Genomic DNA, 13,899 nt, shown 5'->3' on the forward strand with positions numbered 1-13,899 from the left:
TAGCCTAGGTGAAATCTGAACCAGGGACTTTCTTGCTCATAGTTCATACCATGCTCCCCTATACCAGATCATCCCTCTAGCCTAGCTTACTATTTTAGTCCTGTCCAGTCATTCAGCAACAGGTACTGAACATTCATGGTGCTGGTGGTGAAAGCTGGTTCATTTGCACCCCTGAACAGAGAATCTAAACAGCCCTGTGCAGACAATGAAATTAACCATGCATGCTTGTCAGGGGCAGAACGTTTCCTGCACACACATATTCACACCCCATATGTGTACAGCGTCCACAGATAGTGAAAAACAGATCAGGGCTTTGATGTTTGAATCATAGACTTTTTAGAGTTGGAAGGAGCTGTCCAACTCACAGCTCAAAGCAGGAATCTGCAGAACTCCTGGCATAAGGCTCCTGAAATACTGCTAGGAATCAAGAGAGCCATCGCCTCCTGAGGCAGCCAGTTCCACTGTTGAGCAGCTTGCAGTATTAGGAAGTTTCTCCTAATGTTTAGCTTCAATCTGCTTCCCTGCAAATTCCACCCATTAAATTGGTCTACCCTCTGGAGCAACAGAGAACAAGTCTGCTCTGTCTTCAGATATCTGAGGAAGACTCACATCATATCACCACTTATTGGCTTTTTGGTTTATTGTCTCTTATCTTTGGAAGGGCAGGTGTCTGGTGGGTTTAGCTTTCACACTGTTGAGTTCTTCTCTTCAAATTATTGTAAGACACCTTGCATAGGCATTTTCCAGAAGGCGGTCCAAAAACATTTTAAAAGGATAAAATAAATCAATTTTCTCTTTTCCATATTAAATGCACCCTGCTCTTTCAGCTGCTCTCCACGGCATCATTTTTGTTGACTTCATCTGAACATCATCCCACCACCATCAGCAACAATGGGAATTGTGGTCCAACAACATTTGGAGACCCAGGCTTGGGAGGAGACTGTTCTAGCTTGTCAATGCCTTTCTTAAAATGTGGCAGTTGGACCTGGATCCTGAAGGGATGGTTTGTGTGTGTGCATGGGCCACAGCCCTACTCAAGCCACTTGTTCTTCAGCTGAGTCCATTCACAACGATGCACTTAGGTGATTATAGACTCTGGATTTAATGGTTTTATCCAAGGCTTTTTTTCAGCTGGAGTTCATGGAGCTTATCTCTGGCACCTCTCAAATGGGTGCCATTGTCATTCTAAGAGTACAAAGGAGGCATTCATGGCGAGCTCTGGCACCTCTTTTTCAAACAAAAATAAAAATATGGCACTGGTTTTATCCTTCTCTGAGGGAGTTGTGCCTCGAAAGTGTTGCCCTGAGTGTAGCACTATCCCTTCAAATAAACAACGAGTTAGTAAAGGAAGTGCAAAGACGGAGGAGACCCAAGGAGCCTGTCCACACGTGTGTACCGAGGGGGAAACCATCCATCTGCCTTTCGCCCGTGTGGACTAGAGAACGCCTTCCCCGCACTGAGAGAGGGCGCGTGCACACGAGCGCGCCATGAGGGGCCGTCACTCCCTCATGAATTTGCGGCAGGGCCGTCTCTCTTCCGAACCCATCATCTGTGTGGCGCGCGTTAAGTAACCCTTGGCGCTAAAGGCGCTGAAAAGCGCGCGCTCCGCCGCCGCCATCCCCGTTGTGTGCGCGAGTGTGTGTGTGTGTTTGTGTATCTGCTGAGGGGCGCCAGGGCGGGAAGGAAGGAGGGAGGGAGGGTAGCGGCGGTCGGAGCAGGAAGGCGGGAGGAATAGCGCATGTCTTCATTTCTGAGCGCAGCCACTAGACTCCTCTCTCCCCAGCACCACCAAACTCTCCACCATCTTTTGCATGTGAAACATTTGCAGCCGGACAGAAACCTCTGCCAGGGCTATGGAGACTGCGGGAAAAATCCGCCTCAGCAGGATGGCTTGCTGAGGGGAAGAAGGAAGGCGGGAGGGAAGAGAGAGAGAGCTTTATCCAGAGACGAAAGGGACGAAAGAAGAAGGGGGGAGAAAAAGAGAAGGGAGGGGGAGGGGGAAAAAACCACCCACCCTCTTCTCTTTTCTTCCCTACCCCATTTTTAATTTTTTCCCCTCCCTCCCCCCCTTTTCTCAATTTTGTGTCCTGTCCCCCCTTCCCTCCCCCACCACCAGCGTGTCCTCAATGCCTCTCTGAACAACATCTAGGGAGAGAGCGTGAGGAGGAGACCCGGGGAGGCAAAAGAGAAAGAAGAAGATGAGGATTATTTGCAGACAGCTTGTCTTGTTGTTTTCTGGCTTTTGGGGACTCGCAATGGGCGCTTTTCCTAGCAGCGTGCAAATAGGTAAGCGCTGCATTGGGCTGGGAGGAAGAGGAGGGTGGCGGGGGAGGGGGAGGACGGGACGGGGTGGAGGGGGCGAAGAGGGAACAGATAGAGTGGGGAGGGGAGGGGGAGAAAGGAAGAGGGTGGGAGGTCAAATGCGGGCCGCAGGAATTGGGGGGCGAGGGGATGGAGAGCCCTTCCATATACCCTCTTTCCTGCCCTCGTGTTTGCGTGACGGGGAGCAGGGCGGCGTGGAAGGGGGGGGGGGAGATGGTGATGCTTATGCCTCCGGGGTAGGGAGAGTCATGCATGTGTGAATGTGTGCGTGTTGTGTATAGTGTGTTGGCAAACTTGGGAAGATGCTCTCTGAGCCAACCCCCCCCCCGCAAGGCTCACCCTTGAGCTGCCTGCATCCCCAATTCAGGATGCTCTGTGGAACCTCGTCTAGCACAGCCTGCACGTTGCAGTAACCTATTTGCCACGGAGCGGGAGGAGGGATAGCTGTTCTTGCTCCAGAGCCTTTCCGGGCACTACTTGGAAACTTAGAGCATTTCCACTCCCTACCCCCAGCCCCCGCTAATGTCAATATTCCCAACCCCCTGGACTCCCCCTCCCTAGCACCAGCTTGGGTCTGTGCCTCTTCTTTGCCTGGTCCAGGTTGCCTTCCCTTTCTGCTTCCCCCCATCTTTGGATGGGACGCAGCTCTTGAATCCCTTCCAGTTGCAGCTCCATCACTGCATCATTTCTCATGCACTCCAAAAGGTGTTGCTAATAAGGCTGCTGGCCCATAGGCTGCAGAGGGACAAAGTTCGTGGTGCTCCACTTCCCTATAGATTATTCTCCCTGGTGTCCCAAGGTAAACGTATATCTGCAAAGGCACATAGAAAGCGAACGTGCCCGTATACCCCCCAACAGATGTCTCAATAGAAGATCCACTCTTTAATCTGCCTGCCACTGAATACCAGGGAGGGCCAATTTAGAAATGTGTTCAACGTTAACAGAGATGGATGCTAAATGGTTTCAAAGGTCGCTCTCATCACAAGAGATATGGCTATTTAAGGCATGGAAAAGCAGGACCAGTGCAGCTCGGAAGCCCCACTATTGGAAAAACAGGAACTGGGATCCTGAAAGTCTCGTAAACCTCATATCTCTGTGTGCATAAACACGTATTTTTTACAAGGAGGACCTAAGGATGCTGTTTAATAATAATGTAGAACTGTTTTCACTATAGCTGCTGCCTGACACAGAAACAATTAACTGTGACACTTTTTATTGTTTGGTATCATTTATTTATTGGTAGGTGGCCTCTTCATCCGAAACACAGATCAGGAATATACTGCTTTTCGATTAGCAATTTTTCTTCACAACACCAGCCCCAACGCATCTGAAGCACCTTTTAATTTGGTTCCTCATGTAGACAACATTGAAACAGCAAACAGCTTCGCTGTAACAAATGCCTGTAAGTAAAAAAAAAAAAAAGTCATTTATGTAAAGTTGCCGTCAGATGACAGTGAAATTAAGAAGAGAAAGCATAATTACATTCCTCTTCAGTTTCAAAGTCCCCGTTGCCTGAATGCATTGAAACCCTAGTTAGTTTCTATCCTTGGTGAAATCCCTTAGGCTTCCTCGTACTGACTAACTGGATATGGCATTTACTTTAGCATTATTACTGTAGTTTCTTGCTTTCTGGTTTCTATGGTGATGCATTTTGTAGTTGTAAGTGTGTGTGTGTGTGTGTGTGTGTGTGTTGATCAATTTAGCAGCCTCCACAATCTCTCCTCTCTGCCAACAGGATATGGCATGCCTTGTCTGTGTTTGGAAATAACCCCTAATATTTGTGATCACAAGTGCTTTCTAATGGCTAGAGCAGAAAGGCGGCTGTGAAAGCAGTGGTGTGCAGGGTAATATATTGGAGTGGCTTGACACTGCAGTTGATCTGGTGATGTCACTTGAGGCTGCCCTGCTCCTATATTCTGGGTTGTAAATGTCGCTTATCATCTCGTAATGCATACATCCTGTGGATATGTCTCCGTGCATCCATACATTGGTGCCAAGTCAAGTTAGTATCTGATCTACTTGATTGCACACACCACCCCAACTGGAACTGTGCCCCTGTGTATACGCGCTAGTGCATTCGCCACATATTCTTTAAAAGGATGGTTTCCCCCAGATATGATAGATTGTTGTTGTTTTTAAAGGATATATCTGAAGACCCCCATTTTCAGCATCCCAGCCTGCTAAAACACTGAGCAGGACATATGTGAAATTGAGAGCAGGAAGGCATGCAAATCATGCCTCTTGTTTCCATCAATTCAGCTTCAGTGGATTTGGTAGCTCTGCAAAATCAGAGCTATCTGTGTCACAGTGAAAAACCTCTTTCTTTTAAATTCAGTTATGAATCTTGAAAAATGTACGTGCATCATTTCAACTTCCAGTTCTCCCACATGCCTTCTCCCCCTCCCTTTATGGCATCGTTGGTTTGTTTGCTTTGTCCTTAAACAAGCAGTTCCAAACACTATTTCTTTCAGAGGTAGAAATGTATTGCAGAGGATTTTCTTAGTGCATACCCTTAGAGTATATACTTACAAAAAAACAACAACTGAACTTTCTCGCATTAATATCTAATATGATATTTTACATCTAAACATCAGGATACATCTCATAAGCTTGTTCCAAAAGACAACCTGCGGGGCAGCCGTCAAGTGGAATTGGAGCGATTCCTTTAAGTTTTTCATGACCTTGGCACCTTGTTTAACAAGGAAAGCTTCAAAATCCACGCAGTATGCTCTCCTCCTCCCAAGACGTCTTATGCAGAATGATTTATGCTACATAAGTGGGAATTCTTATGCTATATATTGATAGTACTGGAGGAAAGATTCCTGCCAAAGTATGCTTCATTGAGAAGTGTTGCAGTCTCCTGGAGGTTTTTGCAGGCACTGGGCATGGGTTTCCCAACTCGAGTTAACACTGCATGTTTACAGCTTTGGGGTACTTATATTCAAAGGGTTTGAGAACCTGAGGTTGCATCCTGCCCTCCGACATTGTTTTAGAGATTATGCTATACGGTACTGTCAAGCATCTTTGCTTAGGATATCAAGTATTTTGCATAAGCACACAGCTAATCAAGAGATTTTGGGGGCAATTCTGATATATATGGAATCACACACACACGTATGGAAGAATGATTTTTGGAAGCAGCAATTATGGTTCTCTGGATTCAACGATTAACTAGTTTTAATTTTCTGTGATGCAGGCAAAGCTCTTAAGTGATGCTATCTTTTCTCCTGGGTTCTCCCCCCCCCCCCGCCATCTTTTAAAACAGTGTTGCAGTTCTAAACAATTTTAGTAGTCGATTGGTGACAAATTATCTCTCACACAGTGGAATCTTAAGGGAAATTATGTGCATAATTTAAAGTACTCTGACAGACCATGCTCAAGCCATACTTCCAGTTGTGTCTGTATCCTAAAGTTATATACTCTGGGCAGGGTGCACTTGGAGTCAAGTCTCATTTGTTTTGATGGATAATTTCAGCATGTACTCTGCCCATTCACATGGATGAAACTTCATTTAGCTGGATGGACCCTTTAAGGGCAGCTGCTTTTCTTTCTTTTGTATGTGTGGCTTGAAGTTGTCGGGTTTTGTATTTTTGGAAAGGGGCAGTCGGAATTATTTCAGTGTTTGGAGAAAAACTGCTAATGAAACATGGGCGAACTGACTGACAAATGAATGAACATATCACATGTCCCTTAAGCTACACATGAGCAGAATCCTGAAAAAAAATCAATTGTCTGATAGCTGGAGGACATTGGTTTCCATGTGATTGCATTTGCTGGGTTGACAGAAGCTTCCAAAGCACAGATGTGTGAGATGTTCTAACCTAATTAAAGATCTTTATGGGGTGGGGAGAATGCAGTAACTAATACTGTGGCAAGCCTGACCAATCTGATTATTTTGGAGTGGCTTTTGTGGGGGAAACGATGGCAAAATTCAGAGCAATTCAGTTTAGAACACAAGTGTGTGTGTGTGTGTGTGTGTGTGTGTCCCAAAATGATACGGTACAAATGCCTCTCAGCTACTGGACAGAAATGAATATTCATGTGAGGTCAAGCATAAAGATCTAAGACGTGATCAGTTCGCTTTCCCCCCGTTTTTCATTTCACTGCAGAGGTTACTTTTTGAAGCTGCAGTGCCTGGACCATTTTGTGGGTTAGGGACAACGAACAAGGAGCCTGAAGGAGCTGTGTCTTAAAGATGAACTAGCATAATCAGGAATGATACAGTAGATGCATGTGGAATCAACTGGATTTTCTCTCTCTCTCTCTCTTTGGTAGACTGCCATGATGAGCTGGCTGCTTTTCTGGCACCTTGATATTTGAATACAAACACTTACAGACTTAAATCTATTCTCTTATGTTTTGCTTTGTACAAAGCCGAAGATATGTCCTATTTGTTCTGGCTTTGTACAGGCCCCAAACCTTAAGAAACACAGGTTATTTTAGCATATAGATTCTGTTGTGGTTCAATAAAACTGACATGATTTATGTTAGTTTAGTTCTCATTTCCTCCTGTTTATGTGCTGAGCCTCCCCCCCCCCCCCCATATATTGCTTTCGTAGTGCATATTTTCTTGCAGGTGAGAGAAAAGTGTGTTAAATGAAATTGGGCTACAGTTTATTGCTAAATATGGATTGTGCATAACTTTAATTGCTACAGTGTTATAAAACTTAAATCCGTATCATTAGAGCAGGGTTCCATAGTGATTGGCATAATATATGCAGAAATATATATATTTGCAACTGCACTTTTTAAGCTCCAAATGACATTTGGTTTTTAATGGCCTGTATAGGAAAATATTTGTTCCACTTCATGTTGGAAATAGTTTTTTTATTTAAAAAATGTAATGAACTTTACAATGTATCAACACACTTCTACATACATATTTTTTATAAGTAATCATCTGAAGACTTCCTATTCTAGAAAATTAATTAATGTGGACAAATGTGACAAAAAAAAAGCATGTTGACCTCCAGATGTAACCATTTCTTTTGCAACAGTCCCAGATACTCTGTTACAAAACTGCTGGTGAGAAGCAATCCTGCAGTTCCCCCGCAGAGGACAATGCAAAATTAGAAAGGATAAATCTAGAATTGTGCTGTCAACATTTTTTCTCCTTAAAATACTTTCCTTGCAGCCTGACAGTCCTAGTCCTTCCCTGGTTCATATTGGTCCATGTACACGAATTAGGCAGATGTTGATTGTTTGTGAAATCAGTCGCTGTCCTTCATAATCAATGAGTTAAATTTCTGGCTTCATTGTCCCAGAACAAATAAATAGTTTGTCACTCAGTGCATAACCCAGTTGAACCAAACCAGATGGAACCAGTTTATTGCTCTTGCCCCATTCAGATGTAATGTTGGCGATCACCAAACCATGATTTGATGATCAAGAACATGCTGGAGACTTCCCTTCTCACACCTCCTCTTTAGTGCAGCCTGGTGTCTCACTTGAAAACAATGGGAATGACTTACTTAGGTCAATTGATTTAAATGGATCTACTTTGAGTACACTTAGTCAGCAATAGCCCTAAAAACATTGAGAGGATCAACAGCTATCCATCATTAGTTAGCACCTGGGCAGCAGAATGTGGATGTGTGCAGATCACCTGACCATAGTTCTCTTCACTATAGTTAAGTGCATTGCATTTTTATTTATATCATAGTAATTATTTATAATATTCCATTCATACATATAAATCAACAAATACAAATTTGATGCAGATCTATGTCTTCTTTTTTGGTGATGTGGGTGATGTGTTTCCACTTTTTGGATTAGGTGTAAGAGATCACCCTACTCCTCTTGCATCCCTCCCTTTTCAGTTTGGGAGATAATTGTGACTGGCATTTAATCTGCACTGAAGTTATCACCAGTGATAGCACCCGTCCACAGTTTGCAAAACTGCCTCTGGCCATAGTTTCAAACTTTGTTTTCGTGCTATCACTAGTGCAAGTGTTGGTGAAAATGTAATATTAACCATGGTAATCTCCAAAACTGAAAAAATTCGCATTCTCTATAGCCAAATCCAGATTCTCTGACTGAGTAGGACTGCATCTGAACTGTTGATTTCCGATCCTACACCTGCTGCACCAGCAATTACATGTGTTGTAGGAAATTGACACAGCTCAGTATTGTATCATATAGTGTGGTGTTTCCTGGCTTTTCTTGGTGTTGTTGGCTGATATGCTGGTACAAGTGTTAGAGATCACTCTGTGCACCAGAGTGTTGTTTAGGTAAAAGAGACTTTCCAACCTGGTGCCTTCCAGATGTTTTTGACTATTTCCCCCATCATTCCTGACCATTGGCTATGCTGGCTGGGGTTGATGGTCCTAAACATGAGGAGGGCTGGAGAAGGCTGAGATAACATGAATGTGATAAAGGTAATGTATGAATGTGACTGAAGAAACCTTTAGAAACATTAACGTAGAAGTACACTTCTCAGGAAGAAAGGACACTAAACAAAGTGTGGGAGGTGTGTATTGATTGCATTATAGTGTGTGAACCAACACCATTATTATTAATAATAATAATTATTATTATTAATTAGTAGTAGTATACTGCCCTATACCTGCAGGTCTCATAGCGCTTATCAATTTGTTTCAGCTTAACTATCTTCTGGACGAACGGGTCATCTCGATGATGCTATTCTGTTTTAAAACAGGCAATGAACAAGCAAGCTTGCAAACTGTGTCAGGTGCTTTAAACAAAATTTAATTTATATTAATCTACTGGATGTAAAATATGAGAGTTTGCAGTACTCAAGTCTTCTTATTCTGGAGCTACCACAGTTAAAATAATTGAAAATTCTGAGGCTGCATATGATCCTCAGATGCTTACAGGTGGTACTATGTCCTTCCCAATTATTGAACATTCAGCATCGTTTCCGTGATGGAAATATTTGCCCCTTTTATAGAGTAGTGTGTGTGTGTTGGTGTGCATGTGCTCGCTGAAATGGATGAGTGTGTGGAGGACTTCTCAAAAACCAGAACTTATAGCTGTAGAGGTTGTATGTCGGGGCATGTAAAGCTTAAATCATTTTCTGTGTTTTTCATCTCTGTAGTTCAAATAGTAAAACTGCATTGGTTAGAAAAATATATCAAATTTGAACAGATGGAGACAAGGTTTACAATTCATTCATCTGTTTGTAATGCTGTCTCATTTTTCATCATCTTCCAACAGAGGTCTTCAGAAAACCGTCTGGTGCCTCTTTTCAGTATACAGTGTCCTTTGTTGTGGAGATTTTCCTTAATTTATTTTTTATTATGCCTTACATCCCTATAGATTTCACCTAAAGCTAGGGATGGGGTATCTGTAGCCTTCTAGTTGTTGCTGAATTACATGTTCCATCTTCCCTAACCATTGAACAATTCTAGGTGGGGCTGATGGGAGTTGAGGTCCTGTCAACATCTGGAGGGAGACAGGTTCCCCCACCCCTGATCTATGGGATCCAGAAATGGTTTACTATTGGAGACTGAACTGTTAAATAAGATTCCTTCCACCCCATCATTTCCCCTTGATGTTCTTAGCTTCATGGGTGATAGCCAACACCTGCATGCAAATAGTGTTTGAGTTTGCATTGTTCCACTAGCAGTTTCTGTTTCTTGTTCTTTCTTGGGGCAGCAAATTTGTATGGAGCTATATAATAAATTACTGTGATGTTAAATTACAAGATGAGGTTGAACTCTAGAGAGGTGAGATTATTGTTGCTGACATCCTCCTGGGTGTAAATAACCTTTTTAAAAAACACCACATACTCTTTCTAAAGCCAAATAAAGGAGCAGTAGCAAATATAGGGAAATGGGTGATCAGATCATCAGAGATTAATATATATATATATATATATATATATATATATATATATATATATATAATGCTTCTTTCTTTATTCAAACTTGTTTGTTTCCTTGATTGCTTCCCACTTGTGTTGCACTGCCTAGTCATTGGTAAGAAAATGTTTTGCTTGCACCCTGCTGATTAGAGGAGATAGCCAAATTAATGGAGTGTGTTATGCTACATCCCTGGTTTGATGTAAACTAATTCTGTTTTGGTTTAGGGAAGGAAAGTAGTAACTGGATTTTGGATTAAAGTATATGTAGTCAGATTTTAACATGCCTACAACATTCTCTGGGTGAGACTTCTAGTATTTGTGCGAAAGGACATTATATTGACTTTATGTACTACACCAGTTAAATCTTGTCTGTTGCCATCATTTTACAGCCTCTGTGGGCATATCTATACTGCAGACTTAAAATGGCTCAACAGGTATTCCTCCTTCTAAATAAATCCTGGGGACAATAATTCTGTGATGGGCACTTAGTGATCTGTGGCGTGGATTTCCTAGCTCCTCTATCAAATTATACTTCACAGGACTTTAACAGGGGGAAATTCTCACATTTAGACTGGTATAAAAATAAAATAGCGTAGTGTAAATATCATAGGTACATTCATAGTGCACTGGAGTTTACTGAACAGCTGCTGAGGTGCAGAGATAACCACTATGTGACAATTGCTTTGCCATCAGCAGGTGGAGCTGTTCATTTCTTACTCTCTGGTACGTAAGGCATGTCAAAAGTAAAGCAACCCTGTTGGGAGAGCTTCTGACTTGTCCATGCTTATTCTGTGGTTGAAGCTGGCTTACAATATAATGCCAATCCTGGACTGCCTGGCACTGGCTGCCGATTAGTTTTCTGGGCCCAATTCAAAGTGCTGATTTTGAACTATAAAGCCTTAAATGACTCATGACTGCAATACCTTCAGGAGTGCGTCTCCTCAGATGAACCAACCCAGACCCTGAAATCACCATCTGAGGACCTTCTTTGTGTGCCACCTCCACTAGAGGCTTGGAGTGTGGCGACATGAGAATGAGTCTTTTCCGTGGTGGTTCCTCATTTGTGAAACGCTCTCCTCAGGTAGGCTCACCTGGTGCCTTTGTTGTGTATCTTTAGCCACCAGACAAAAGCATTCCTCTTCTTCCAGGCCTTTAGCGAATTAAACAATCTATATGGCCTTTTCAACTCGGTGTGTGGTATTGTTTTTGTTGGCTACTATGTTATGTATTTTTGTGTTTTTGTATTGTAAACTGCCTTGTGATCCTTGAACGAAGGGCAGTATAGAAACTAAATAAATGAATGAATAAAATAAGTTTGCAAAAAGAAAAAGAAGTATTACGAAGTATTTTGCAGTTAAAATATCTAGACACCTGCACAGGCCTCAGTTAAAGTGTTTCCAGCCATCTTTTCCTTCTGACTCAGTACAGCCCTTTCATTCCAGAGGTCCTTGTGCCAGAGTAACTCTCAGCATATTGTGCCTACTTGCCTCACTGAGAGAAGTGTTCATGGGGGCTCTACAATAATATTTTCACCCTGGGCGCATCGTGCTTAGAGTTCTTTTGGCTAATTTGTGCCATCTCAGGAACGTTAGTCCAGTGGCGTAGCGTGGGGGGTGCAGGGGGGGCCGGCCGCACCGGGCACAACATCTGGGGGGGGGCGCACTTGCACTCGCAGCTATCTGCCCCTACCTGGCTCACTCACTCTCTCACACTGCAGTGCTGGCTATGCAAATCCGATCCGAGCCACTGGGTCGCCGCCCACTGTGGAGGGGAGGGTGCCAGGCGTGCGGTGCGGTGCGGAGAGAGAGCGAGGGACTATCTGGGGGAGGGACAGTGCAGCGGGGGGGGGTGCAAATTACTTGCCTTGCCCCGGGTTAGGGGGCGCAAATTACTTGCCTTGCCCCGGGTGCTGACAACCCACGCTACGCCACTGCGTTAGTCTCCTGTGGCATATTTTTGCCTACAAAGATTAAGTACAATGGAAAGCTAAATAATAACAGCTACCACCACCAAAAATAACAATATATATAAATATATATAAATATAAATAGCACTAGCAACGGCTATTTAAGTGGAAACTTTGGATGAATTAAACAACCTACTGAGACTGGAATAGTTTCATTTATTTTAATATGGCTATATCTGGGTCAATAAGCTATGGATTGCAACATTTCCCTTTTAATAGTTGGCAGGGTTGCCAACTGCTTGGTGTTGGTCACAAAAAAGAGATGCTTTTGAAGCAATCGGTTATGGAAGTAGGGAGTTTGAAATATGCTGTTTTTCTAAAAATTCTTAGGTTCCCCCAACTCACTAGGGAGTCAGGATTTGCAGTGGTTTATGGCATAGGGGGAGTGACAGCAGACTTCAAGTTTTGGCACACATCACCCAGCCAAAGGAGTGTATTATGCTACATTCCTAGTTTGATGTAAGCTAAATTCTGTTTCAGTGCTGGGAAGGTTTGATTCTGGTTAGCTGACAGTAGTTTGAATAAACCCCATTCATATATCACAAGGGGAAAATACTTCAATCTCTTTGAATTGGAGCAGGAGTGGAATGTTGAGCCCAAGGCTTATGCATGCTTATTTCAGTAACACAAGACCATGGTTTAGAGTAATGCCTAAACTGGGCCAAAGTGAAATACTTTGATATTTGATAAAGGCAAGCCAGTGTTTTACTGTCTGAATCCTATTTGTGAACCAGCCCCTTTATTGTCTCTGTGTGATTCCCTTCATGCACAATATTGCCATGAAGCAATCTCAGTGTAACTGCATTGTGAATCCAAGTGCCAAAGACTCCTCTTTCCTGTACTAGTCTCCTGCAGACTGTGGAGATGTTTGCCAAGGGTTTGGATGATGATTTGGAAGCAGCAGGTGTCAGGAGAGGTACCAGAGAGTTAGAGAAAAGGTCTGCAGTGCTTAATAGATCTCAGGGAGCAGAGACATTCTGAAAGAAGCCTGAGCTAAATTGAGCCCTTAAAGTACCAGAAGACAACTGATTTATTCTCCAAGTCCTACCTCTCAACAGTGAGCTGGAAGTTTCTTAAAGGTACAGGGCTTCACCTTAAATTGTTGCACCATGATGCCTCCCAGTAGCTGCTTTAAACCTTCCACGGATGGAGAGAATCAGGTGCTATGGATTGCTGGTGTGCTCTGCTGTGTTGGAGAGATCTGACTTGCTGGGTTCCAAAATAGAGGTGGATGCTGAGTCTTCTTTCTCAGGGTGATGGCTCCCTCTGAGTTAAGAATTACAAAACTGGCTCTGGTGCCCCAAATAATTTTGATGAAAACTTTTCGGACCTCTGTTTCTATTTTTCTAAAAGTAATCACTGCAGGGATATAAATATGCTAGAAACATGGCTGGGGATTATTGATGTGGTAGAAAGTGAAGCTTTAGCCACAACAGTAGCAGAATCTGTCAGTGCCCACTGTCAATAATAATAATAATAATTTATTATTTATACCCCGCCCATCTGGCTGATTTTCCCCAGCCACTCTGGGCGGCTTCCAATCAAGTGTTAAAAACAATACAGCATTAAATATTAAAAACTTCCCTAAACAGGGCTTCAGATGTCTTTTAAAAAGAAGATAGCTGCTTATTTCCTTCACATCTGAAGGAAGGGCATTCCACAGGGCAGGCGCCACTACCAAGAAGGCCCTCTGTCTGGTTCCCTGTAACCTCACTTCTCGCAATGAGGGAACCGCAGAAGGCCCTCGGTGCTGGATCGCAGTGTCTGGGCTGAATGATGGGGGTGG

At 43.2% G+C, this 13,899-nt stretch overlaps 1 protein-coding gene across 6 annotated transcripts in view; it reads left to right on the top strand.

Annotated features, from left to right (window-relative positions):
• The first annotated feature begins 1,711 nt into the window (after positions 1-1,711).
• GRIA4 (glutamate ionotropic receptor AMPA type subunit 4) overlaps positions 1,712-13,899 on the top strand; it is a 217,865-nt gene continuing 205,677 nt past the window's right edge. For 3 of the 6 annotated variants that reach the window (XR_014510180.1, XM_083436276.1, XM_083436277.1), the window contains exons 1-2: positions 1,712-2,286; positions 3,566-3,724. Coding sequence is in view for 5 of the 6 variants with exons in the window: in XM_083436276.1 (XP_083292402.1) it covers positions 2,199-2,286; positions 3,566-3,724 (247 nt within the window). In the remaining variant the exon portion in view is untranslated. The remainder of the gene's footprint in view (positions 2,287-3,565; positions 3,725-13,899) is intronic. The other 3 variants (XM_083436274.1, XM_083436275.1, XM_083436278.1) reach the window with 2 other exon arrangements.

The sequence above is a fragment of the Podarcis tiliguerta genome (genome assembly GCF_965153285.1).
Source record: "Podarcis tiliguerta genome assembly, chromosome: 4".
Taxonomy (NCBI): Eukaryota; Metazoa; Chordata; class Lepidosauria; order Squamata; family Lacertidae; genus Podarcis; species Podarcis tiliguerta.